We start from the raw sequence: 20,034 nt of genomic DNA, 5'->3' as shown, positions 1-20,034 counted from the left end.
TCAGACACAACAACAATGCTCCCAAACTCCCTTCCAACCACTTTATTAGTCAGCAGCTTCATTTCTGATCAAAGTGGGGTAGTCTCTTCCTGTCTTGGGAACAATCAGGAACTGCTTAGATCCCTCTGTTTCCACTAGAGGGCCTCACATATTCATTCCCTCTCTTCCCCAACCCCTCCCCCAAAGTGTGTGTGTGTGTATACACAAACGTATACAGAAAGAGAGAGAGAGAGTTTTCTTCCAGTCAAAGCTCTCCCTTCCCCCTCCCTTCTACCCTAGGTGTAAAAGGGAAGATTCCAGGAACTCAATCCTTTGCGGGAAACCCTGGTGGCATAGTGGTTAAGAGCTACAGTTGCTAAACAAAAGGTTGGCAGTTTGAATCTACCAGGTACTCCTTGGAAGCTCTATGGGACTGCTCTACTCTCTGTCTTACAGAGTCGCTAATGCAATGGGTGTTTTTTGGTTTTTTTTTTTGTAAGCCTTTGTTACTGTGCCCTACTTCGATGAAGTGGGCGGGGGGGGGGTAGCTGGCTTTGGGGAGGGGCAAGAAACCTGGGTCTCCAGTTCCTACCAGCAAGTCCCTAGGCCTCTGTCTTTCTCCCCTGCTCTACCAGCCCCATCACCATCCATGCTGCCCCAAGAGCCTTGACAACTCCGGAACAGAATCCAGGCAGGAAAAAGCTGAAAGGATCACTTTTCCCTCCCTACTTTTGGCCAGGGCCTTCTGCAACACTTGCCAAGGTCAGCAGGCAAAGTGGGCAGATTAGAGCACAGAGAAAGGGACACAGGTCAGAGTGCTCTGTGCACCTAAGTCTCCACCCCAGAAATAAGGAAGTGTCCTTGGACTGGGGAATATAGGTCTCAGAGTATAAGACATTTGGGATCTGGGGTTTAGGGAGGTGAGAAACCTGGAGAAGGTGAGCAGTTTCTCTCAAGCAGTGTGGAGGCCATGGGAGGATAGCGTAGTTTATATCTCAGAATGTGAAGTCTAGAACTCTTGCCTTGCCCCTGTGGGATCTCCTGAGCCTGAAGTCAATGGTGGATGGGAAGGAGTTGGGAAGGGAGCTGGACAGGGAAGTTGGGGTTGGGCAGCAATTAAGGGTGAGTGAGACCTTGGCTGGGTGGGTAGCTGCCAAACTGTCCCATCAGGAGCCCCGAGCCCTAATTTGGCCTTCCAGGGTTGGGATGGAGAAGCTGTGAGGGATTAGAAAGAAGGGGAAATAGCTAGAAGCAGAGCTGCGCCGGGCGCGGGAAGATGGGGAGAGCAGGAAATGGAGAAAGTGGCACAGACCTGAGCCCTGGGGAAATGCAGGGGAGGGGAGTCAGGTCATGAGAACTGGAAACAGGGCCCTCTCCAATCTCGAAGTTCCCGGAGTTGGGGGCGCCGGGCGGGGGCGCGGGCGGGCGGCGGGCCGGGGTGGAGGGCGGGCAGGTGTGTCGTCAGGAGCGGGGCGGCCCCGCGGCGGCCGCGTCTGCCTGGCCCGTCCCCTCCAGCCCCGCTCAGGCTCCAGCTCCGACGCCGGCGCTTCAGCTCGGAACGCACGCCCTTCCCGGGCAAGGTAGAGACCCGCGAGCACCCTGCCGCCTCCCACTCGAGCAGGAGGAGGACTGGGGGCCGCGGGAGGGGCGCTCCGAGGGCTGGGTGTGGGCCGCTGGGCCGGGCAGGAGGAAGCGTGACAGCTGGAGCGGGGAATTGGAGGGGTTTGCTCCTGGAAGCGGCGGCCGGCGGGAGGGCTGGGCCAGAACTTCCTCTCCATCCTTCCCACTCACTCGAAGGGATGATGCAGCTTGCCTCCTAGGGACTGGAGTCAGAGGAAAGTCCGTTTTGGAACCTTTACAGCGCTGCGCGGGTGGAGAAGGGTTTTTGTTTGGTCTGCTGGTCCCCAACTTTCCATCCCCATCCTCTCCACACCTGTCACCGGCGAGTTTCTGCAACTCCCTGAGTCTAGAACCGACTTTTCACCTTTAAATGGGGAGAATAAGCTTGATTGAGAAAGCAAGGCAAATATTATTGGGCATCTCCTCAGCCTCAGAATACATGAGCCCACATCCCCCAATCATGCCAACATCATAACTTCCTCCTGTACTATGCAATGACATCCCCCCCCCCCCACACCACCCCCTTAACCAGACAACACTACCACCTGCAATGCTTGTGAAGGCCTAAGCGTTGTCACTTCAAGCCAAATGATTCCCTCTCCGGTGCCACCGGTTAGTAGCAGGGATGGGCAAGGAAGAATAGGATACGGGCCACTGATGTGGTTAAGGGATTTAAAAATCTTCAAACTAGTAGTGCCTGCCCTTTGGGTTCCTTGCTGAAAGTTCTGCGGGCATAGCTGGTTCTTAAGAGCCTTCTGTGATGGTTAATTTATATGACTTGGAATGTGAGCAATGAATGTTGAAGTAAAAAAGGAAACTTTAAATGTTCGTGCTAGCTTTCGAAATAATATTTATCCGTTGGTTACCAGTCATTTTAGTTTTTAATGTTTAAAATATAATCTAGAGAATGAGAGGCAGTAAGACTGAATGGAATGAACTAAAGACAGTATCTGGAGCCTGGGTGTGGCTCTGAGAAAGTCCCTCTCTCCCTGGGCCTCAGTTCCCTCTTCTGTAAAATACAAAGAGTTGGTGCCTCAGCTCTGAGGTTCTAGGATTCTCTGCCTCCAAATCAACTTCTTCCTTTCTCACCCCACGCTGGTAGGGGAGAGGAGGGAAATATGAGTCACAAATAGCTGTCAGGCCTGCAGCAGACCCCACCCTCCCAGCCCTGCCATTCGCCTGGACTAGCCCAGGTTATAGCCTCAGGGTTGGGATGGAGCTGGAGCACAAAATCTGACTTGTTCCAGGTCTTCAAGGCCCCAGGATCCAGCAGTTTGCTGCCCTTCAGCTCCAGGGGCAGCCATACTTTCAGTGAGGGAAGTCAGGAGGACAACTGAAAAAAATCCCAGGAGCCCTTAACATGCCAAGATCCCAGACCAGGGGTGTCCTTGGACCCTGACAGTCTAGTTTCTAGTCGCCTCATCCTCCTCTCAGAGGCTTAGCGCAGGATCCTGATGCTATTACCTGTCTGTGCCAATATGGCACAAGTTGGGAGAGGGTGTGTGTACAATCGGAATTCACTGCTACCGGGAGTCTTTAGAATTTTTGCCTTCCTAGGTCAAAGACATCAGTCTTCCTAATCTCCAGATGTGTTTCTCTAGGTACCACCCTTATATAATGATGATAATAACAGCTAATGTTTATTGAGCTCTTACTCTGTGCTATGCAGCTTGCTAAACACATTACATACATTATCTTAGTTAATCCCCACATTGTGACTGATTTCTGTAGGTATCCGTTTTACTGATGAGGAAACTGAGGTTTAAGGAGATGAAGCAACTCACCCAAGAGCTAAGATTCTAATCCACGTCCCTCAATTCAAAGGTCCATTCTCTTCACCTCTACTATATACCACTTCTCCAGGTCTAAGACACCTGAGAGGTTTGGAAGGGGCAAGAAAGCCTTGGGTCATTGTGAAAAGAGAGCTAAGGGTAGAAGCGTCCTGCCCTTTCTCCTGTTCTTCACTCCTTGTTTCTCTCTCCCTGTCACTTTCTCCCTCAGCTTCAATTTCCCAGAACCTTGAAGCCATCTAAGAATTCCCAAAGGTAATCTGAGAGGCTAATTAAGCTGTATAGGCCTCATTAGCCATAAAACTATTACGTATTCATTAGATCTGTTAGCAGCAGAAGTTGGACTATAGTCATTGAAAAGGGTGGGTGGAGATGGGTGCAGTCCTTTCTCCAGAATGGCAGTATCCTAGAAAACCTTTCTAAGGGTTCCGAGAGTCCTGGAACAGGAATGTGATACTGCGTAGAAGTGGGCAGCAAAGATGTCCCAAGGTCAGAGGTTGCAGAAAAGGCTCTTGCACCATCAGAAAGGAAAGGGGCTGGGCTATTCTTCTAGGTCCTAACTGCCTCCCTGAGTCTGACCCAATAAGCCCCAAATGGGTGGGTGGAGGGGAGGCAGAAGGTCAGAGCCTTAGATAGAGTACCTCAATAAATGCTTTTTAGCACCATTCATTCATTTAACAAATATTTATTTAGCACCTACTTGTTTTTTTTTTGTACTCCAAAGGACCTCTGGTGGCACAGTGGTTAAAGCACTCACCTGCTAACCAAAAGGTCAACAGTTCAAACTCACCAGCTGCACTGCTGGAGAAAGATGTGAGAGTCGGCTTCCATAGAGGTTTACAGCCTTGGAAGCTCTATGGGGCAGTTCTACTCTGTCCTATATATAGGGTCGCTATGAGTCGGAATTGACTCAACAGCAGTCGCTTTGGTTTGGCTTGGTTTGGTTTATGTGCTCCAAATTATCTCATATTCCCTTGACTGTCAGAATGGGCTCTATGGCATCCCATTTAACCATATCTGGATTAATATTCCCAAAATATGATTCCCCAGTTTTATGCAACCATTTGTACAACTAATATTGAGCACTTACTCCATGGCAGGCACTGTTTTAGGTAACGGGGGATCCACTGGTAAACAAGACTAACAAGTTCCTGCCCTTGTAGAAATTATGTTTTGCTGGGAGAAAGCAAACAGTAAACAAAGAAGCAGATAAATTAACAAGATAATTTCCCATTGTGATTAGTTCTATGAAGGAAACAAAAGAAGGTACAGTGGATGACATGATCAGGAAGGTCTCTCAGAGGAGCTGACACTGCAGCTGAGACAAGAAGCTGGACCCACCAAAAGTTGGGAAGAGGGTTCCAGGCAGACAGAACAGTAAGTCTCATGGCCCTGAGGCAGGGAAGAACTTGGCATGCCTGAGAAACAGAGAGGAGGCCAGTAAGACTATAAGGCAGTGAGTGAAGGAAAAAGTGGAACAAGAGGAAGCCAGAGAGACAGGTAAGGGCCTTACCACATGGTCCTTCAGTTGGAGCCTAGGCTCCTCCACTTATCACTTACTTTAGGAAGTTACCAGCCTCCCTGGGCTTCAGTTCCCTCATCTGTAAAATGGGTATACCTGTAGTTCCAAATCACAGGATTTGATTTTGTTAACACCATAATAACTACCATTTATCATATTTTGTTGTTCTTAGTTGCTTTCCAGTTCATTCCAAGTCATGGTGACCACAGGTGTTACAGAGTAGAACTGCTCCATAGGGTTTTCTTGGCTGTAATTGTCACCATGAGTCAGAATTCACTCAACAGCAACTAACAAAAATCTTAACGGGAGCAGATCCGCGGGTCTTTCCTTCTGTGATGCTGCTGGGTGGGCCTTTAGGTTAGCAGTCTAGGCCAAACTATTTGCACTGACTCAACAGCAATGGGTTTGGTTTGGTTTTTATACTAGGTATTTTTCATATATTATGACCGATATCATTCTCCCCATTTTACAGATGTAACTTGTCCAAGGTCACAAAGTAGTATCAGAGCTCAGAACGGAACCCAGATATGGCCGACCCTAATTTTGTTTGACTCCAAAACCACTGTACTATGCTAATGTAAGATTTATAATTATTGCTATCGCTGTTATTGAATTATCAAGGCAAGTCACCTTCTGTGACTTGGTCCATGGCCCAGTGGTCTATAGGATCCACGTGACAGCTCCTCCTTAGACCCTGGGTCCAAAAACCCAAAGTTGGAGTTGTCTAAACACAGCTAACCTGGCAGAGTGGAGGGGAGACCCTGGCATAGAAGATTCACGCACTCAGCTCCACCCTCCCGGGCCTAGGCAACCAGAGGGGCACCCAGAGTCTTCCCCTACCCACCTAACTCCCTGCCTGGCCCCCTAGGACCCCACCCGTTCCCCAAAGCCCCCTCCCCCTTCCCCAGTTCCTGAGCAGAAGGAGGCAGGCCGGGGCTGGGGACCAGACCAGAGCTGGTTCTGTGTCTCGCGTCAGAACCGCGCTGGAGGTCGTTGCGGGGCGTGGGTGGCTGAGTGGGGCTAGGGACTGAGCTTGGAGGTGGAGCAAGATGGGGGCGTGTCCCGGGAGGGGCAACGCCAACGCGGTAAGAACCACCCAGAGCGCCAGGACTGCGGGGGACCCAGAGATGTGACAGCGCAGGCCCAGAAGAGAGTGCAGGGACTGGCGGTGGTGGGAGAAACTTAGAAACAGGCGCAGGACACACTCAGAAACACATATAGATTGGGAAAGCGGGGGTGGGGGTAGGAGGTGACGGACGTCTGAGATGAATCAAGATAGATTCTCTCTGATAAAAGTCAGAGAGCAAGAGAAGAATCCAGAAATGAAAGAAAGCCAGAGATGAATCAGAGAAACAGAGACAGAGGATAGACTCTGTCAGGGTGAGATAGAGACATAAAGAAGAGGAACACAGACTTAGAGAGGGACTCAGAGACAAGGAAAGAAAATAAATAATAGTGAGAGTGGAGAATGAATGGAACAGACAGAAGCAAAGAGGTGCAGGCAGCTGGCTCTTCCTGCCACATGCTCTTGTCATCTTTCTCCAGGCCCACCCTCTGAAGTACAAGTGCAGGCGCAGGAGGCAGTATAAAGTCTCCTTTTTAACCACTCTTAAGAAAAATAGAAAAATGGCCAAGGAAAGGGGCCAAATAAGCCCCAGTGAGTTCGCCCAGCTGCAAAAATACTTGGACTGTAAGTCTTCCTCCCTGTCCTTAGTTCTAGAGACCTTACCCAGAGACCCCCTCCTCCTCATTATCCCCTCACTCCACCTTCCCCAGTGCCCTTCAGCCAGTTAGCTCCCCTGATGTGCCCATGACTGGGAAAGGGAGGGGAGGAAAATGGGGAGATGCCTGGGGTCTCAGCTGTCTACCCACCTTCTAAATTCTTTGACTGTCTGCTCCAAGTTTCTGAGAAGAGGAAAGGGATACCACATTGGGGAATCTGAGAAGTTTTTCTCTCTGAATTCCTCTTGGAATTTCTTCTTCCTCCATCTCTCTTGAATCTTTTTTCTTGCTGGATATCTGGGTGGGTCTCTGGCAGAAGACAGGGAGAGCTGGACTGACGCTCTTCTATCCCTCTCTTCACACCCTAGATTCCACCAAAAAGGTCAGTGATGTCCTAAAGCTCTTCTCTGAGGATGGCGAGATGGCTAAATACCTCCAAGGAGATGTGAGTGGAAGCTGGGAAGTCCCCCTTGACCAACTCCTCCCGTCTTTGTTTTTCCTGCTCCATTGGGACCCCCAGCTTCTAGAGATGATTCTAGGTCTACCCTTTACTATCTCTGGTCTAGATACCCTCGTGTCCATTGTCACCTCAGCTATTGCTTTAGCACAAAGCAAGAGATTCTGTTAAAGGAGGACTTGGCCAAGGAAACTGTACTCCTTCCTCAGATGCTTCTCAGCTGTGCCCTTATTGTCCCTGTCCTCACTACTCTCAATTCTTCAGTTCCCAACCCCACAGACTCCCCAGTGTAATGCTCACTCTCATCATAGGCAATTGGGTACGAGGGATTCCAGGAATTCCTGAAAATCTATCTGGAAGTGGATAATGTGCCCAGTAGCCTAAGCCTGGCACTGTTTCGATCCTTCCAGGCGGATCACTGCTCAAAAGAGACTGTACATAAAGGTATGGTCATATAGGTGGGACTGGGCTGGGCCTCTGGAAGAAAAGTTAAATTAGTGTGGGTTTTGGATGAGAGTTGGATTGAGTCACACGTTGGGAGCAGGGTCGGGGAGAAGGTAGAAGATGGCTAGGGTGGTCTAGGAGCTAGAGGGGGAAAAGTTAAAGAGAAGAGTAGGAACAAAGGAGAAGAGAAGAACCAGAGTGAAGGGAGCCCCAACCTCAGCTTTGCTGTACTTTTTGTGACCAGATGTGGTATGTCTCAGTGATGTCTCCTGCTACTTTTCCCTTCTGGAGGGTGGCCGGCCAGAAGACAAGCTAGAATGTGAGTTGCCAAGATGTGTAACGGGGCTGGGTAGGGGAGGGAAAGCGAAGGGATAGAGGGGTGATTTGCAGCCTCCCTTCCTCATTTTCTCAGGATTCCTAAAGGCTGACAGGGCTGGACAAAGGTGGAGCCAGAGAATGGGCCCATTTCATTTGTTCCCCTAGACTCCTTATATCTAACTCCATCCACTGTAGTTACTCTAGTACCCATACCTTGTACATTCTTATGTGGGCGATGGGATATTCTTGGGATGTGGGAGGTGTGTGCTGCCTACCCTATCAGATTCAAGAAGGGTGGAATCCAGACCTGTTTCCCCTCCCTTTTTGTCTCTTTTCTCAGCCCCAAACTGTGGGCTTTTTACCCAAAACTTCTCTCCCTATCTCTTTGTTTCTTTTATATTCTGATATTAATTCTTTGGGTAAACATCACTAACTGACCCTGGCCCCCCTAAAACACCCACAGTCACCTTCAAGCTGTACGACACGGACAGAAATGGGATCCTGGACAGCTCAGTGAGTTGGGGGACCTGTATGTTGGGCAAGGGAGTATGTGTCCATTTGTCTGTGCCCTCCTGCCCCAATTTTTCCAGAATCCTAGGAGCTAGGGCTAAATCTGGGAGTAGGTCTCAAGCTTTCGACCCCAAAAAGAGGAGTCTGGAGACATGAATTGGGGGTTGCCTTGCAAACATACAAACGTACATAAGCACTCACTTAGTTGGCAGAGGCACCTGAGAATGAGAGATGGGCCTGGGTGGAACCCTAATTTCTGGAGAGGAGTTTGGAAGGTGGTTGTGAGGTGGGCATGGCTGTGGCTCTTACCCTCTTTGCCTTCCAGGAAGTGGACAAAATCATCACACAGATGATGCGAGTGGCTGAATATCTGGATTGGGACGTGTTTGAGCTGAGGCCGGTAAGGCAGTTCTTTCTCAGTGTACCTTCCTATGCCTTCTGCTCCGGGGTCCTGCATTTGCCTTACCCATCTCTGACAGATAACCTAGTTTCCTGGCTAGGATGGCTGGGCTGGGTGTTCTAGGGGGCAGTGGAAAGGTCTCTGTGACCACTCACACCAAAAGCCCCTTCCCATTCTCTACTCAGATTCTTCAGCAGATGATGAAAGAGATTGACTATGATGGCAGCGGTTCTGTCTCCCTAACTGAGTGGCTCCGGGCTGGGGCTACCACCGTGCCACTGCTAGTGCTGCTGGGTCTGGAGATGGTGAGTAGGAGAGGCTTGTGAGGATGGGTAAGATGGCTGCCTTGGGCTGTACTGGCCAGATATTGGTCTTCCCAACATCTGCTGTGCCCTCCCAGACCCTGAAGGACAACGGGCAGCACATGTGGAGACCCAAGAGGTTCTCCAGACCAGTCTACTGCAACCTCTGCGAGGCGAGCATTAGTCTTGGCAAACAGGGGCTGAGCTGTAACCGTGAGTGATGGGCCTGGCAGTGTGGGAATAGAGGGGCAGCCCAGCTGTGGAGCTCTGAATCTAGAGAGACCTAGGTTTGAATCCTGGGCTCTGCCACTGACTAATTATGTAACCTTGGGCAAGTCACATAATTTCCTTAAGCATCAGTTTCCTCAACTGTAAATGAGGTAATTGTGAGCATTAAATAAGCTGATGCAAGGAAATAGCTTCACATGCACATACTATTAACCAAAAAAAAAAAACCACTGCCTTCGAGTCGATTCCAACTCATAGCGACCCTATAGGACAGAGTAGAGCTGCCCCACAGAGTTTCCAAGGAGCGCCTGGCAGATTTAAACTGCAGACCCTTTGGTTAGCAGCCGTAACACTTAACCACTATGCCACCAGGGTTTCCACACATACTATTAAGTCTGCATAAAAATTAGCTGTTATTATTGTAGTTATATTTGGGCCTCCCTTGCATCATCCAGATCAATTCCTGGTACATAGACGGGGTAGGGTGGGTATGAGATAGAAGTTGCTCTTTCAGGGGGAAGAGTAAGGAAAAGGCACAGGTCTTGGAGGTGAGCCCCCCAAAATTTTAATTTTCTACCCCACCCTCACAGCAAGGGATTATATGCCTTATTCCAGGGAGTCCCCCCCCAGCACCCAGGTAACGGGGAGGTAGGGGGAGGAACTGCAGCCAAGACTCTGACCTTCTTCCCTCTCACCCAGTCTGTAAGTACATCGTTCATGACCAGTGTGCCATGAAGGCCATGCCTTGTGAAGTCAGCACCTATGCCAAGTCCCGGAAGGACATTGGTGTGAGTGACTCTATTCCGACCTAGTACCTCCCTCATCCTGGCCCTGCCGCTTGGCCATATGCTGCCCCAGCCTGTTCCTCCTCAGACCCGCCAAGAAAAGAGTTTGCCTTTCTCTCCAAAAGGTCCAGTCACATGTGTGGGTGCGAGGAGGCTGTGTATCCGGGCGCTGTGACCGATGTCAGAAAAAAATCCGATCCTACCACAGTCTAACTGGACTACATTGTGTGTGGTGCCACCTAGAGGTCAGTTTGGGAGCTATCCTTCAGGCTGATAACCCTCCAAACTATGCCTTTGAGCTCCTCCCCAAGATACCCTCTTCCCACACAGCTCCTCGGTCATCTTCTCACACAGCTCCGTTACAGCCACAGTTGCCCCTGCTTCCTTTCCAATACCAGACCTCTGAACTGAGAGGCAGTGGGGTCGCCTCAGTGATCTCTCTGTGCCCACCTTGTCTTTCAGATCCACGATGACTGCCTGCAAGCCGTGGGCCACGAGTGTGACTGTGGGCTGTACCGCGATCACATCCTCCCTCCATCTTCCATCTACCCCAGCGTCCTGGTGAGACCTTCAGGCAGGGGCTGGGAGGGGGCAGAATTGCCTTCCCAGTTAAAACAAAACAGCACCATCTAGAATAGAGCACCTGTATTTTCAGGATTCGTGTCTAACTCTCATGTTTAGGTATTCACGAATCATTCAGCTTTCCTTTTATTTGCTTCCTTCCCTTCTTAGGCCTCTGGACAGGATCGTAAAACTAGCAAAACAAACCAGAAGAGTGTGGAAGACTTAAATTCAGGCACTTCTGAGGCTCTGCGGGTACAGGGCTGAGAGAGGCTTGGGCTTCTTGATGGGGGCCAATTTTTCATTCTCAAGGGAGGGAACAAAGTGGGACAGTCTGGGAGGATGTTGCCTGGACTCCAGAAGCCCCATCCTGGTGGGGGAAGGGAGAGGGGAAAGAGGAGAGAGGAAAGAGCATCTTTGTGGAATGCCAGCCTCCTGCCTCTGTCTCCAGGGCCCATCTTAACTCTGATAAAATCCTCCTTTCCTTATCCTTGTTTTCTTCCCCAAATCCAGATTGACCCTGTTTCCAACACCCATCCACTTCTTGTCTTCGTCAACCCTAAGAGTGGCGGGAAACAGGGGGAGAGGTGAGGAGGAGAGATGTAGTGGGTCTTCTAAGATGGAGACGGGGGGCCTACAGAGGTTGGAGGGAAGACGGGAAGGTGTTGTATGGAGAGGGCGTACCTTGAGGAGACCTCAGAGACTGGAGTACAGACTATCCCCCACCCCACCCCACCCCACCCCCACCGAGAGCTTTCCTTTTTCTCTCACACAGGGTGCTTTGGAAGTTCCAGTATCTACTAAACCCTCGACAGGTGTTCAACCTCCAAAAGGATGGTCCTGAGCCAGGGTGGGTATAGACTAGGGACTGTTTTGGAATATCTGTGTATCTATGTATGTTAGGAGAGAGCAGAAAAAAATGTGTGTGGGGGGGGTGTCTAGGGGATGCCAGAGGCCAGAATTCGGAATGCTGCTTTCCCTGGGATCCCGGGGTATCCTGCCTCTGAGCTCTCCAGGATACCTTATCCTGCTCTCAAGGGATGGAGATACCAGTTTCTCCCCAACCACTGAGGAGTTGCTGTGACTTTCCCCATTGTCCTTGTCTCTACCCTTAATAGAAACTCAAGTTTTTTGACAAAGGGGAAAGGGTCTTAAGGAATGAGAGAAGAAGTAATCTGGCTGTCCAGGAGTTGAGTAGCCTCAGTCCTATTCTCTTTCCTCATTTTCTCTCTCCCTTTTTGTCTCAGGCTCAAATTCTTCAAAGATGTTGCTAATTGCCGGATTTTGGTGTGTGGTGGAGACGGCACAGTAGGCTGGATTCTAGAGACCATTGGTCAGTGCAGGGAGAGGCTCCAGCCAGGGGACTGGGGCAGTGGCTTTCCAGAGCCAACTCCCTTCACCCACCTTCTTACTTGCCTCCCCAGACAAAGCCAACTTGTCTGTTGTACCTCCTGTGGCTGTGTTGCCCCTGGGTACTGGAAATGATCTGGCTCGTTGCCTAAGATGGGGAGGAGGTAAGTGGCTAGAGATTGTTTTGCTGGGGATGGGGGAAGTGAGATAGGAAGGGGGAAGCACAGGGAGAAGAATCTAGGCATCTATCTGGTGCAGAACCCCTGCTGAGAATTTGAATTTCTTAACAAGTTCTCTGCTGAGAATTTGCGTTTCCACCCCAGATATGCTGAATCAAAGTCTATGTTTTAACAAGACCCCCGGGGGATTCTTATGTATAACTTCCTGAAAACTTGTTAGAAATGGCAGAACTAGTTCAAAGCCCTGGTGCAGAAAGAGGCTGGAGAAGAAGAGAGGCACCAAAAAAACCTGTTGCCATAGAGTGGATTCTGACTTAATAGCGACCCTATAGGAATAGATCTGCCCCGTTGGGTTTCCAAGGAGTGTCTGGTGGATTGGAACTGCTGAATCTTTTTGGTTAGCAGCCAAGCCCCCTAGTGGATGAAAAGTGTAATTTTTGTATGAGGGATAGGGGCACAGATCCAGTGGGGAAGTGTGTAACCAGAGTCCTTAATTATAAGAGCTAGAGAGTGTTATAAGACATAGTGAGAATTTTACATGTGCTTACTTGATATATATCTTTCTTTTCTTCCAAAGTAGACTGTAACTTCCTTACTGACAAGCGTCATACTTTACTTCTTTTGCATTTCTCAGTCAAGTGCTGAACAGGTGCTGGATGCCTGTGTATCCGTACTAATTATCTTTGAAAGCTTATGAAAACCCTCAATATATTAATTTGAATATTGGTCATGAAATAGTATAAAAATTATTCTTGCATTTAACTGGAAACCTGACTCAGATAAACACCTAAAAAATGAAATGTAAGAAGCAACTCCAGGTAGAGTTTATAAGTAGATACTAACAGAAAACACACCCAAACTGGATAAATAAAATGAATTTATTGCCTCAGAATTGACTTTAATTACACCTGGTTTCAGGGGCTCAAATTAAGTCACTAGGGCTGAGTCTTTTTCCATTTCTCAGTATTGATTTCCTCTATATTGGTTTCATTCTAAGGCTTTTTGTAGTGGCAAAATGGTTCCCACTTATTCCAAGCTTAAATATTCCCAGGTTCAAGTCTAGAAATTAAAGACAGCATCTCCTCCTACAGAGTTCTGCAGAATAGAACTGCCCCATAGAGTTTTCAAGGGATGGCTGAGGGGTGCAAACTGCTGATTTTTTGGTTAGCAGCCAAGCTCTTAACCACTGCGCCACCAGGGCTACAGATAGGTAGGCACCAAAGCAGAGTGTCCAAAAGGAAGAGAGCTTTGGAAGAAGCAGGGCTTCTTCCCTGCTTATTCTTCCACAGTCAGGGGGCAAAGTAATCTGAGCTCCGAAGGGTCAGAGGTGACAGTCCTCTTCTCTACAAACCTGCAGATATCCTTCTGTTTCAACCAACCCTTACCCAATGCCGTGTAGGCGATTCTGACTCATAGCAACCCTGTAGGACAGAGTAGAACTGCCCCCATAGGGTTTCCAAGGAGCACCTGATGGATTTGAACTGCTGACCTTTTGGTTAGCAGCTGTAGCTCTTAACCAACTCTTAGGGCTCAGATAATTGAGAAATATGAGAGGTGTCTTAGTTATCTAGTGCTGCTATAACAGAAATACCACAAGTGGGTGGATTTAACAGACAGAAATTTATTTTTTCTCTGTTTAGGAGGCTAGAAGTCTGAATTCAGGGCACTAGCTCTAGAAGAAGGTTTTCTGTCTTTGTGGGCTCTGGGGGGATGTGCTTGTCTCTTTTCAGTTTCTGTTCCTTGGTGATTGTGGTGAGCTTCATGGGATATGGCATCTATCTTCTCCCTTCTCTGCTTGCTTGCTTAATCTGCTCTTTTATATCTTAAAAGAGCTGCACTTTAAACACGCCCTTCACTAATACTGCCTTATTAACATAACAAAGAAAACCCACTCCCAAATGGGATTATAACCACAGGAATAGGGGTTAGGATTTACAACATATATTTTTGGGAGACACAGTTCAATACATAACAAGGGGGTAAAACAATGTGGAAATAAGGAAGGTTTATAAGAGTTAGGCCAGATGCTGAGTGATGGAGATAGTGCAGTGTTTAACCATGACTCATTTCATTCATTCAGCCAGTTAGCCAAGTGATCATTCATTCATTCATCATCATTTCTTTCTGGATCTATTGCAACAGTCTCCTAATTGGTCTCTCATGTCAAGTTTCTTTGTCCCTTCATAGGAGAAAGCCTTGAGGGATGCTGTTGGTAGATAAAGAGGTCAGTGGGGCAGGTTTGACCTGTCTTGGAGCTGAGGATGTTGTATCTGAGTCCAGCTGAGATCTCACCGGAGATTATGGAATAGGAGTCTGCTAAAGAGAATTTTTTTTAAGGCACTCTAGGTAGAGGAAGTAGTATAAGCATAAGGCCAGAGAAACCACCAAACAATGTGGTAGTGCATTAGGGGAATTGTAAATTGTTCTTGCTATTGGGAAAGGATTGGGAGAGAGGGTTTGAGGTGGGAATGGGAAGAGGGAGGACTGAGTGGGGCAGAGTCCAGATTACAGAGGATCGTGAATACCGTGTTAAGGAGTTTTTAACTTTTTCCTGCCAAAAATTGTAAACAGACAGCCCACAGAAATGATTTGTATTGTTTGTCTTGAAATGTTTTAAAGTTTTTTGAACTTGATTATTTCTAAGTGGGACATGTATTCTTCAGTTCACTACTAGGCTCCCTGCTATTTACTCATCCTCTTTACGTTTTAAGACCCAAGACCCGAGGCATTTGAGCGTGCAATCCCTGAACCATGGGGAACTCTTGTAAAATGTAACCAAAAGAAAAAGTAGGAATCTCTCTTTCTTTTTCAGTCAGAGAGGTTCTTCTGTAACCAAGAGAACGGTATTTCAGAGGCCAAGTGAGCAGTGTTCAAGAGTTAAAGTGAGAGCTAAAGATATACTATTGATTTTGGCAGGCGTCGTTGGCAGTCTTTGCCAAAAAAGTTTCAGTGGGGTGGTAGGCGTGACAGGCAAAGTGCAGTGGGCTGAGCCATCAATGGAAGAGGTGGAGACTTACTTTTTAGACTTTTTTTCTTCCCCCTGATTACAAAAACAACATATGCTTCTGGTTAAAGAAAACTAAACATATACTTTCTAAGAAAATGGAAGTTCTCTGTAATCTGCTCCCTAAAGTTTTGAGATCTGTTCCTTCATGTTTTCTTTCTAGACACATACTAATGTATATCTAAATAACAATGAGGGCATTTTATAGATTTTTTTTTTTTTTTTTTAACTGAACAGTTCCTCTTGGTTGTCATATTTCGGTACAGTTAGGTTTGCCTCACCCTTTCTGGAAACCCTGATGGCATAGTGGTTAAGAGCTATGGCTGCTAACCAAAACGTCGTCAGTTCAAATCCACCAGGCACTCCTTGGAAACTCTATGGGGCAGTTCTACTCTGCCCTGCAGGGTCACTATGAGTCAGAATCGACCTGACAGCAATGGGTTTGGTTTTTAACTCTTTCTTGGAATGATTAGTATTCTACTGTGTGAATGCATTGTGGTTTATTTAATCAGCCCTCTATCAATGGACGTTTGATTAACATTCATTTTTTTACTACTACAAACCATGCTGTAGTGAACACCCTTGTATATCTGTCTCTGCACACACGTGAGATTTTCTCTAGGAGAGGTTCCTAGAAGTGGAATTGCTGCTTCAAAGTGTATGAACATTTTACATTTTACTAGTGATTTTCTTTTTTAAAACATTACACAAATAATACATCAGTGCATTTTCACTGTAGAAGATTTAAAGGAGAAAAATGCATTGAGCCTTCACATATTGGTCTCCTCTTCCCTGTTCCCCACCAACTTCCATGTACCTCCTCAGACATAATTATTATTTACACTCACTTTTCTGTTTTTACATGCACATTCATGTATATGCTCACATACATGTATATATGGCTTTTTAAAAAACATAAAAGGGGTCATGCTACACAGATTGTTCTGGGACTTGTTTTTTCATTGAATAATATAGCTTGAATATCTTTCCATGTTAGTCCATGTAGATAGATTTCACCCTGTATTCAGTAGCTTCACAGCATTTCATAGCATGGGCTTACCATAATTTGTATAACTGTTCTCATATTGATGAACATTTAGATGGTTTCCAATTTCTTGCTATCACTTAGAGTGCCTCAGTAAACATCCTTATACGTCCATCTCTGTGCATGTGTATGTTAATTTCTATAGGAGAAATTCCCCAAAGTAGAATTGCTGGGTCAAATGATGTTTTGATAAAATCTGATAACATTTTGATAAGAACTGTCAATTTGTCTTCCAAAAGTAAGTTATCAGTGTATGCTCCAACTAACAGCATATGAGAGTGCCACTTTATTCATAACCTCATTAACACTTGGTTTTCTTAATCTCTTTCTGCTTTGCCCAGCTTATAGGCAACAAAAAGTTAACTGTTTTAATTTATAGTTTTTTTTAATTATTAGTGAGACTCTCTCATGCTTATTGGCTGTTTTTATTTCTTCTATAACTAGCTTGTTTGTATTTTTTGCCCATTTTTCTATTGACTTTTTTAATACAATGATTTATAAGCTTTTTTTAATGTTAGGGAAGCTAGTCTATTATATATGTTGCAGATATTTTTTCCAGTTTGTATTTTGTCCTTTTATTTTTTTTAAAGGTGTTGTTTATTTAAACATACAGAAGTTTTTATTTTAATATAATCATGTTTATCAGTTTTTTCTCTTTTGGGTCCTAGTTTTGTATTATGCTTTTTCACTCAAAGATTATGAAAGATTCACTAATTTTTTTTCTAGTGCAAATTGTTTGTTTATTTTACATTGAAATTCTTTGACCCATGTTAAATTTATTTTGGTATAAGGAATATATCAGCACCATTTCTTGAATTATCTTTTTCCCATTTATTTGAAATGTTATCTTATACTAAATTCCCATATATACTTGAGTCTATCTCTGGGCATTCTTCTCTACCATTGAACTTCTTATTCTAGTCACTGTGACAGTATCACACTGGTTAGATACTATTGCTTTATGCTGTGTTCTGTCTGGTAAGATGTGGAGAGTCGGAGAGAGAGAACTAGAGAGATTTTCTCCATTCATTACTCATCTTTTTCAGCATTTTCCTGGGTGTTTTCTGCAATGTTCCAGACAGACTTCAGCAGCATTTTTAGATGTGCACACATATTGGGAGCGTTCACCCCCCGTGACAGTGAGGAGAAATGGGTCCACAAGGGGCTGACCTTAAGATTGGCCAGTGGGAGCCATGACTGAGCACCCTTCTATTTCACTGGCAAGGACTGGGAGGTTCTGCAGGACCAGAGCAGAGGATCCCTGGGAATTTATGAAGCTGGGATCTGAGAGGAGTCATAGTGCTCAGAACTAACCTGTCTTCTCCCCTACTTCTAGGATATGAGGGACAGAATTTGGGAAAGATCCTCAAGGATTTAGAGATGAGTAAGGTGGTACATATGGATCGATGGTCCGTGGAGGTGATACCCCAACAAACTGAAGAAAAGAGTGATCCAGTCCCCTTTCAAATCATCAATAACTATTTCTCCATTGGTGTGGTCAGTGGAGTGGGACATAGGGCGGAGGGGGAGAGTGGGGGCTGAGCAAGCAGATGGTGGAAGAGGGCAGAAAGGGAAGGCAGAGGTTAAGGGAGCTGTGACAAAGGGAAATTGGGGGGTGGAGGTACAATGTGAGCTGTAAGAAAAGAATTTAGGACATGCGGCCCACAGACTGGGGAGTAAAGAGAGAGTTCTGTGCTGAGAGAAGAGGCAGGCCTCTGATCCTATATGCCTTGAATTTCCTAGGATGCCTCCATTGCTCACCGATTCCACATCATGCGAGAGAAGTACCCTGAGAAGTTCAACAGCAGGTGAGGAGAAGGGGGTATGGGCATACACAGTGGCAGGAACTAGGTTGTGGCCAAGTTTGGCTCAGCATGCTTAGATGGGCAGTGAGCTCTCTGCCCCCAACCAAAGTTACCCTTGTTCTCCATGCAACTCGCGTTGGGAGGTTGCTGCCCTTCCCTGTCACCTAGCCCACCCCCTCCAGCACTGTGTAACCTGTTCCCTTCCTACTGGACCATGTGGTGGGGCTGATACAGAATGAAGAACAAACTATGGTACTTTGAATTTGCCACATCTGAATCCATCTTCTCAACTTGCAAAAAGCTGGAGGAGTCTTTGAAAGTTGAGGTACGTGTGATACAACCTAACCTACATCCTTTTTAGTTTCTTATATCCAAATTTCCCCCAGCTTAGGCACTTTCTCAAACTGCCCATGTTCTTGAACCTATACTGCTTTGACCTTCTTCCAAGTCTCTAACCCTGATTTCCCACACCCTCAAGGTATTCCAGTCCCTATTTCCCTCTACCCCTTGCAAACCTCCAAATCTTGTCCCTCCCAGTGTGTCATCTGGTGGAGAAGGGGTCCTATCTGTGATTATGCCATAAGGTGAGGGTCTATGCCCTCCCCAACTGGGGCTGTTTCCCCCTCCCCTCAGATCTGTGGGAAACCCTTGGATCTGAGCAACCTGTCCCTAGAAGGCATCGCAGTGCTGAATATCCCTAGCATGCATGGTGGCTCCAACCTCTGGGGTGATACCAAGAGGCCCCATGGAGACAGCCATATCAACCAGGCCCTTGGTGCTACAGCTAAAGTCATCACCGACCCTGATATCCTGAAAACCTGTGTACCAGGTGAGGGAAGCAGCCTTGAATGCTGAGTAGGTAGGCGGGACTAAGGGGAAGGTGTGACTCCCTTTGGGGACGTGATGCTTCTATAAAGCCTCTTTTCCTACCTCTCATCCCCAGATCTAAGTGACAAGAGGCTGGAAGTGGTAGGGCTGGAAGGTGCAATTGAGATGGGCCAGATCTATACCAAGCTCAAGAATGCTGGACATCGGCTGGCCAAGTGCTCTGAGATCACCTTCCAGTAAGGCAGATTCTGGGCCAGGGGCAGAGAGAGGGGGCAGAGGCAGGGCAGAAGGGTTATGGGAATGGTTGGGAGGGGCCATACCAGGAGATCTTCCTCAGTATCAAAGGGTCCCAAAGCCAACCTAAGAAGCAGAGTTTTGGTATTCAGTTGTTAAGAAAATCTCTGCCAATCTGCCTTATCTTCCCACAGCACCACTAAAACCCTTCCCATGCAAATCGATGGGGAGCCCTGGATGCAGTCACCCTGTACAGTGAGTACTGCCTCTGCCTGCTTAAAACCACCCTCAGGCTCCATGGACCCTAAATCTCCTCTTCAACAGCTTCTCTTTCTTTCTAATACCCAAAGTACCCCTGTACATCATTACTCTTAAACCCTGATTTCTTAGCCCCCAACCTTTCTACCTCGGGCTCTCTAGGGACCTGCGACCCTCCCCTGCCCAAACCTCACAGATTTTCCCTAAATTTCTGCTGTTCCAGCCCCAAAGTCCTGCCTCTGATTGTGCTCCCTTCCCTTCCAGATCAAGATCACCCACAAGAACCAGATGCCCATGCTCATGGGCCCGCCCCCCCGCTCTTCCAATTTCTTTGGCTTCTTGTGTTGAGGAGGACAGTTTCAGCCTCCAAGCCAACCTTGAACCCACCTCTCCACCCCTGGACTCCACCCTGTAGGCTCTGTACATTGCTGCCACACCCTCCTGCCAGCTCAGGGGAGTGCTCCTTCACCTTCACAGTATTTATTGTCCTGCACCACCTCACTACTTGCCATGCACACACGTGTACACGTGCACACGCACACTCACCACAGACGCATACGTTGAAAGTGCCTCATCTGAATAAAATGACTTTTTTTTCCACTAGGATATCTGTTGATAATTGGTATACCTCTTTCCTTCACACTTCTACTCCTTAAATGACATAAAGTTTCTCAAGAAGCAAGAAAAAACAGC

At 47.1% G+C, this 20,034-nt stretch overlaps 1 protein-coding gene across 7 annotated transcripts; it reads left to right on the top strand.

The window, feature by feature from the left end:
• Positions 1-722: 722 nt before the first annotated feature.
• DGKA (diacylglycerol kinase alpha) lies at positions 723-20,032 on the top strand. Of its 7 annotated transcripts, XM_010597857.3 has the most exons (27): positions 1,485-1,559; positions 3,601-3,644; positions 4,633-4,766; positions 5,384-5,488; positions 6,457-6,601; positions 7,002-7,078; positions 7,402-7,534; positions 7,779-7,853; positions 8,316-8,365; positions 8,688-8,762; positions 8,948-9,067; positions 9,163-9,277; positions 9,992-10,080; positions 10,203-10,322; positions 10,540-10,638; positions 10,810-10,893; positions 11,152-11,225; positions 11,414-11,488; positions 11,886-11,971; positions 12,063-12,152; positions 17,553-17,713; positions 17,960-18,024; positions 18,256-18,346; positions 18,655-18,850; positions 18,965-19,085; positions 19,278-19,338; positions 19,606-20,032. In XM_010597857.3, the coding sequence occupies exons 5-27, from the start codon at positions 6,538-6,540 to the stop codon at positions 19,687-19,689; spliced, it is 2,205 nt and encodes a 734-aa protein (XP_010596159.1). In that variant the 5' UTR covers positions 1,485-1,559; positions 3,601-3,644; positions 4,633-4,766; positions 5,384-5,488; positions 6,457-6,537; the 3' UTR covers positions 19,690-20,032. The 7 variants fall into 7 exon arrangements, with proteins under 7 accessions (XP_064140152.1, XP_010596161.1, XP_010596162.1 ...); XM_010597859.3 differs by lacking the exon at positions 3,601-3,644 and having other exon boundaries at positions 1,477-1,559; XM_010597861.3 differs by lacking the exon at positions 5,384-5,488.
• The last annotated feature ends 2 nt before the right edge of the window (positions 20,033-20,034 follow it).

Source organism: Loxodonta africana, chromosome 4 (genome assembly GCF_030014295.1).
Source record: "Loxodonta africana isolate mLoxAfr1 chromosome 4, mLoxAfr1.hap2, whole genome shotgun sequence".
Classification (NCBI taxonomy): domain Eukaryota; kingdom Metazoa; phylum Chordata; class Mammalia; order Proboscidea; family Elephantidae; genus Loxodonta; species Loxodonta africana.
Note: the sequence above shows the minus strand (reverse complement) of the source record. Positions and strands in the feature narration are given on the sequence as shown.